General features: G+C 40.1%; 1 protein-coding gene across 7 annotated transcripts in view; it reads left to right on the plus strand.

Moving 5' to 3' along the window:
- Positions 1–7444, plus strand: part of LOC138047340 (otoferlin-like) — a 57629-nt gene extending 50185 nt beyond the window's left edge. For all 7 annotated transcript variants that reach the window (XM_068894142.1, XM_068894143.1, XM_068894145.1 and 4 more), the window contains 9 exons: positions 822–910; positions 1109–1207; positions 2481–2531; positions 2616–2706; positions 3302–3401; positions 3634–3812; positions 4641–4741; positions 5013–5160; positions 6023–7444. In XM_068894142.1, coding sequence (XP_068750243.1) covers positions 822–910; positions 1109–1207; positions 2481–2531; positions 2616–2706; positions 3302–3401; positions 3634–3812; positions 4641–4741; positions 5013–5160; positions 6023–6055 — 891 coding nt within the window. In that variant the 3' untranslated portion in view covers positions 6056–7444. The remainder of the gene's footprint in view (positions 1–821; positions 911–1108; positions 1208–2480; positions 2532–2615; positions 2707–3301; positions 3402–3633; positions 3813–4640; positions 4742–5012; positions 5161–6022) is intronic.
- Positions 7445–7500: the final 56 nt, after the last annotated feature.

The raw sequence follows: 7500 nt of genomic DNA on the forward strand, positions 1-7500 counted from the left end.
AAGTTAGAAATCCTTTGTTTTTACGGAAATTCACTTAAGAATTGTCAAATACCTGCTAAAATGCTTTTTCAAACATATCTTTATTATCCTTTTGTTGCTTCAAAACGACGGACATACTGTTTTTAAATCATCGCTCCACGTATTCTTATTGCGGAATAGGGTCAAGCGAACGCACCCTAAATTTAGGATTAAAATATAGGATATTTTCTTCTTAAATTTTAGTTTTTTTCCTCTCTCTTTCCCTTCCTCTCTGAAATCACTTTTTTAAATTGTTGACTCGCATCGCGCTTGATAGCGAATGTAGTATTAAAGCGACTTACAAACTGAACGTTTCAAAGAGAAATATTTTTATTTGAATTCTATTTCCAAACCTCTTGTGTAATAAAAAGTAACTTCTGTATGTAAAGGGATTCGGCGTCAAAAAAAATTGAACACAAGCTCATGCACCCAAGGCTAGGATTTCGCCCGCCGTGAGCGGGCCGGATGAGAAAATTCCGCCCGCTCCGGAACTAATCAGATTGCACGATTTGTTGAATTCCGCCCGCTCACGCACTGAGAAAAAAAATAATAAAAACATAAGCCACTGTTCCCCAGGTTTGATAGCATTTCTTTAGAAAGGTTTCAGAGCAACCATTGACGCAAATTGATTAAAACTGGATTCCGTGAAAGAGTTTATGGTACAGGAAAGGAATGATAGGAGATGAATGGCTGACAAGAATAATTTTGACGTATTCAGCTGGCCAAGATTAACTTGGTCACCAAGTGTTTTTTTGGATTTCAGTTAGCTGATGAGTTCTTTCTTTTGTTAATTTCCGTCGTAGGGTAAAGTTGAGATGTGGGTTGACATGTTTCCCATGGATATGCCGTCACCCGGTGCGCCTGTGGACATCACTCCGCGGAAACCTACAACGTAAGAAGGGTTCGTCATATAATTAGGGGGGTAGGAGGTAGTACCTCATATCAGGGGTTTCTTTCTCCTTTGGGATGGGAAAGGGGAAATAACTTTTACTAACGCTAGTCACGGTAAAGCCAAAGAAATTGCAAACGTACATATATAAGCAAGCTTCACTCAATTGACCCGGTATATGTTGTTAACGTTTACTTTTAGCTATGAGCTGCGAGTGGTTATCTGGAACACTGAAGATGTGCCACTGGAAGAGTCCAACATACTGACAGGAGAAAAGTGCAGTGATATCTTTGTCAAGGGGTAAGTAAAGTCTCTGCTTACGAGCCAGAAGGCCCATCAGGCCGGCGCTTATCTCCGGTTTCCTTAGCATGAAGCGTCTAGGAGTATTTCTACTCCCCCTGGATGGGATGCTAGTCCATCGCAGGGTTACCCCCAGCATTTTGCCGGTACCCATTTACACACCTGGGTGGAGAGAGGCACCATGGGAGTAAAGTGTCTTGCTCAAGAACACAACACAGTGTCTCCAGCCAGGACCCGAATCCGGACCACTCGATCCGGAGTCGAGCACTCTAACCATGAGGCCACCGCGCCTCCCACCTTTGTCAAGGGGTGAGCGGTTTTTATTTAGTGTATCTGATTGATTTAAAACCCGTCTTCGCAGCTTCGAGGCTCTCGGAATGAACTTGACCGAATAAACCGAAAAAATAGCATACTCGTACACCGAATTAACAAATAGCGGCCAGCCTGGGTCGAGTTAGCGGCTAAACATGACATCGAGGCGTTGTAGGATAAAACATTCAGTATTTTTGAGGAGGGAGGGAGAAAAGGAACGATCGATGTGCTGAAAACAACATTCTTGGTTCTTCTTTAAGTGCCAGAGGGTCATCGGTATTAAAAAATTATGAGCTACGATGCCTGAAATGTTAAATACTGAATGTTTTATCCTACTACGCCTCGATGTCATGTTTGGCCGCTAACTCGACCCAGGTTGGCTGCCATATGTGAATTCGGTGTATAAGTTACTGTGCTTATGACGACAGAAGAAACTTTTCAACGAAGCAATTTTACCGTGACCATGTGTCCGTGAAAAAAACGCGCCTGCAATATTTAAAGGGCTAGGTGACGCAATTTTAGGCAATTTCAGCACTGATCGAATGGTCATAGAATTAACTAAAATATCAAAATAACTGTTCAAAACTATAGAAGATCTCTAACAAAACGCAGGGAAGCCAAGAAGGGACATGGATGGACAAAACTGGAGAGGATTGAAATGGATTGAATTTGGGTAAATTTGAAAAACGTCGGCCCACCGTTTTTCAAAATTACATCAGTCTATATTAAAATGTCATTTACAAAGCTGGAAAATCATTCTCAGTTGTTATGTGGCCGTGGTTGTGAAAATGGAAGACTCTTGCTCTGCCAATTTGACGTTTAGAGCTCATAATTAACAAAATTAAACATTACCTAAAAAAGCGTGACCTAGCCCCTTTAAGCATCTTGGTACATGGATACTAGACCTCGTCACTTGCTGTTCATTTTTCTTCCCCTTACAGTTGCTTTTTGTTCTTTGCAGTTGGCTTGAAGGTCTAAAAGAAGACAGGCAGCAGACAGATGTACACTATAGGTAATTTTGCATCGTTAGTTACAATATTCATAATAGGCCCTCAAGTTTTGCTGTGTAAATGATGAAATGCTTTGAACTCCACAGGTCATTGACTGGAGAAGGAAACTTCAACTGGAGGTTCGTCTTCCCATTTCAGTATCAGAAGGCTGAAGAGAGAATTGTCATCACTCGAAAGGTGAGCATTGCTAGGCTATTCTGTTAGAGTGGTTTTTAATTGAGTGTCGAAAGTAATTAGATTGCTTTGGTTTATGATTACTTCAATCAGTGATTGGTTCAAAGTTCTCGCGCCATTTTTTCAACCAATCAGAAGTGAAACCAAAACCAATCGTGGCTCGCGCGTGCACATTTTCTCGCGCTTTGTGTCGGCTACGTGTAATTACTTCAAGTTTTGATTGGTTTACCGGATTGTCTCCGTCCTTTTTGGTTGGCTAAAGTAATTACTTTGGTTTTGGTTTTACGACACTCAATTGAAAATCGCTCTATTCCTCTTGATTTATCCATCTTCATCATCCATTGTTTAACTCCAGCAGCTCCTTAAATAAACAACTCTTTATTTAACGCACATTTACAACTCAGTAATTATTTCCTGTCGGTCACGTCGAAGTCAACTTACTGTTCAAACTGTAATAAGCAATTGTGATAATAATAATAATAATAATAATAATAATAATAATAATAATAATAATAATAATAATAATAATAATAATAATAATAATAATAATAATAATTTCGACAATGTTTTAAGAGTCGTTTTCTTTTTCGTACCGTAGGCCAGTTTCTTCTCATGGGACGAGTCAGAGGAGAAAGTTCCCGCAAGACTTCACCTTCAAGTTTGGGATGCAGATGCCTTTTCAGCCGACGACTTTATCGGTGAGAAACGGAACGAAAACGTCCTCGTTTAAAGTAGACCTCTCTCAGCGAATGGCCATTTCGAAGTCAAACATTTTCTGTTAAATTTCAACGCCTTTGTTCTTTCTCGAGGAGTGCAGTCGTCTTCTTACCTTAAGTAGCTCTGAAAAAAAGGAACAGTCGGTTCGAGAGGCAAGACTTGGTCGCGCGCTTGTCTTCTAACGACGTCTTTCGTTATTCCTTGTGTCATTAGGTGATTTGACTTTGGACCTTACGCGCATGCCCCGTGGGGCTAAGAGCGCTAAGACCTGCACGCTGGACATGTTGAAGCAGGATGGCAGTGTTCCACAGGTGTCGTTTTTCAAAATCAAGCACATGAAAGGCTTCTGGCCATTCACAGTCAACACTGAAGAGGAGGAAATTGAATTGGCGGTAGGTATCTCTCCCTCTTTCCCAAGCCTCCTTTGCCAATTCTCGCGGTTGCACGGATAACACGATTGACTCAACAAGCGCGCGGTTCCACTGACAGAGAAGGGATTGTTAGTAGTCTGTTGAATCTACTGCCTTGGCGTTTCTTCTATCGAATCCTCATTTCGTCCTTAACAAATTGCGGCGTCAGCAACATATGTCGCATTGGGCATGTTAAAAAATCTCGACTCTGCAAGATATCTCTATTATTGGTTGGCGTTGAAAAAAAATCAGTAGATTTTTTTGAAAACGAAGATTTGTCTTTCAGAATGCGAAAATAAGTGTAATACGGTCTTGTACACAAAAGGGCATGAAATTTTCAAACACATCGTCGGTCTCCGTTCCCCTCCTTTTCTTTCTACCATTGTGGATGCAAAATGGCAGGAATGCTAGAGCGGTTTTCAATTGAGTGTCAAAAGTAATCAGCGAATTGCTTTGGTTTATGATTACTTCACTCAGTGATTGGTTCAAAGTTCACGCGCCACTTTTTCAACCAATCAGAAGTGAAACCAAAAGCAATCGTGGCTCGCGCGTGCACATTTTCCCGCGCTTTGTGTCGGTCTCGTGTAATTACTTCGAGTTTTGGTTGGTTTACCGGATTGTCTCCGTCCTTTTTAATTGGCCAAAGTAATTACTTTGGTTTTGGTTTTACGACACTCGATTGAAACTCGGTCTATCCCTCAGTGACGCGTTTCATTGATACGAAGGCAGACAACCAAGCATCAAAATAAATATAAATGTAAATAAATGAAGTAAATGCTCTCGAAATAAATTTTGTGCTTGTTTTTTCAGGGCAAAGTTGAAGCTGAGCTTGAATTGCTGACCCAAGAAGAGGCTGAGAAGAAGCCCGCTGGACGGGCACGCGAGGATCCGCAGGCTCTTGAGAAACCCAAGTATGGTCTTTTTAGATGTTTAAACTCTGTTTTACAACATGAACACCCATAAGGGAATCATTCAATAAGAAGTGATAAAAAAATCGAGATAGACCAAGTGAGTTATTCGTCGAGATTGATATTGTTGCTGCTTATCTCACCATCGAGTGTTCCCAGACGTTTTTCGTTGAAACTTAACCTTAACCTGTGCGTCTGAAATGTTTAATACGACCTTCCTTTTCCATATCTTGCTATCTTGATGCGACTCATTTTGCGTGTGTTGTCTTTGCAGTCGTCCTGACTCAACCTTCACGTGGTTTATGAACCCGTTCAAGTCTCTGAAGTACATGTTATGGAATAACTACAAGATGTGCCTGATCAAGTTCCTGGTCATTGGATTGCTGGTGGCCCTTATGGGCCTGTTCTTCTACTCTATGCCTGTAAGAGTCCTACTTAGATTTGCGCCATACCGAATGGGTCCTTTTTGAAGTAGTGCTCTACTTATGTCGTCTACCCAATATTGAAATGAAATTTTGCCTGAACCCACTGGGAACTCGGAAAAATCGGAAACCACGACCTTCCGTGATTTAGTCAGATGCTCTAACCACTGAGCTGCTGGAGACTCTGTGGCGAGCAAGGATGAAATGTGGGCCTTTGACTCGAGCTGGATCACGCAGCTACAGAATCAAACTACGACTGGCAGCATAGCTCATAACTTTCATCGCGCAAGTCACCTTAAAGCATATCTGAGATGGGGCCAACCAACCACCCAAGTGATCTAGCATCCGACTAGATCATGGAGGGTCGTGGGTTCGAATCCAATCTGGGGCTCGGATTTTTCCGAGTTCCCAGTGGGTTCGAGCAACATTTCATTTGATATGTGTATATCATTCTCATATCCAATATTGTAGAATTCTCTTTTCTGAAGGACTGGGTGTTGCTTTAATTCTTTCGCTAGCTGACTCTAATTTTAAAGGAGTTTAATTGATTCTACAGATAATCTCGATTTGGCGGAGAATAAATACTTGCAGCAAGCTTGAGATCCGAAAACAGTTCTTCACCTTTCTTCCATCCTCGCTCGAGATCTTTTTATGTATGCTGCTTGGGAACCCCTCCCCTCTCTCATAGTATGAAATTTTCCTTGTGTTCTCTGCAGAGAGTTGTTGGTTGGTGCCGGGAATTGTTTGTCTGTGATACTTTACAGTTATAACGAAGCTGCTTTTTGTGTTGTTTACTCTAAATTGCAAATGTTAGCTTTTAAAGTTACACGCGTCTATTAATGACCATCTGTTCTGTTTTTAGGGATACACAGTCAAGAAGATCTTCGGGGCTTAAGCTGCCTCGCTAAAGAGAATCTAGAGCTCTCTTCCTTGATTTATTTATTGGTGTCTCAGAGGTTGTTTGCATTCTTTTATTTGCTGTGAGTGCCAGCGAAAAAATGCGAGCTGTCATCGTATATGTATTTATTTTGTTACAAAGTAATGTACATTTACAAAAATCAAACATTAGAGTTTATTTTTGTTACTGCCATTTTTCATTTGCTGCATTTATTTATTATATGCTTGTTATTTATTGTGTTAATACAACCATTCTTTTCTTATTTTTGAGCCGTCTTGTTTTTGGCTGACGCCGAAAATTATTTATCGTTGGTAATCTGTTTATAACTTCTCTTGATTCCGTCCAAATATTTGTTTTGCACAAGAGTGAGCTAAGCTATCCTTACGTAATTTTTGCCAGAATTGGTTGAACTTTCCCTTATCAAAAAGAGATTATTGCAGACCACAAGAAGTCTAATTTGAGATCACAAGTGGTCCATCCTTTTCCCAGGTTTTTCTCAAAAGAGAGGAAATTACTTTGAAATGAGGATCTTTTAGCTACTTTCAGTGGCATCCACAGGTACTCAACCAAATCAAGTAATGTATATAAGGGTTCGTTTCGTAACCTAGCAGTATTGACGGCTGCTAGGTTTCAGCCAGTAAGATTAGGGTTAGGATTGAGAACGCATCTTACCAATCAAGCCCGTCGAGAATATTGTGTTAAAGTAAGCATTAAATCATTTTTAGTTCAGCGGTATTTATTTCGTAAGGAATACGGGAGTAAAAGTAGTGCTCCCATTTGACAATACTTATTTATGTAGTAAAAAAATTGACAGAAACGCTTGAGAATATAGCTTTTCGATGATTGTAAAACGCCTAAAAGGTGTAGGAAGTTTCTGTTATTTTTTTTCAGTTTAAACTTATGTATTTATTAGTATATTTTTTGTATGCGAGTTACGTAACATATATGGAGTTGATTTCCAGATATTTTGCTCTTTTTCGTAACGCAAATTCTCTTATCTTCGTCCTTTTGGCTTGTCACGTAGTTTACGTCACGCAACCTTTTGGTTAAGAATGGTCAGAATGTCTGTGACAAGTGTAAAAGTACGAATATGAGATTAACGTACTCCTGATGTGGAGGGAATTCCTATCACACCGGCTTGAAGCTATGGAACTGACGAAATAAATCTGTACAGAATGTATCGGCAAACCGGAAGAATATGTTGTAAATATTGAATAACGTAAATCGTGTTACCACAAATGGAATGGACAATATATGTGTGATAGTTATTTATCCGTAAAACAAGGGTTGGGAAACAGTAGTTGTGGTAGGTGTTAGTCCGTAGAATGTGTAGTTGTCGTACGTAAGATCATAATATTAAAAGGAATAAATATATTACGTCCTGTTTGGGTGTCTTTTCTGATGAATGAGCATAATGATAAGTTACTTGGACTTCACGTTGA

Source organism: Montipora capricornis, chromosome 4 (genome assembly GCF_036669925.1).
Source record: "Montipora capricornis isolate CH-2021 chromosome 4, ASM3666992v2, whole genome shotgun sequence".
NCBI classification, from domain to species: Eukaryota; Metazoa; Cnidaria; class Anthozoa; order Scleractinia; family Acroporidae; genus Montipora; species Montipora capricornis.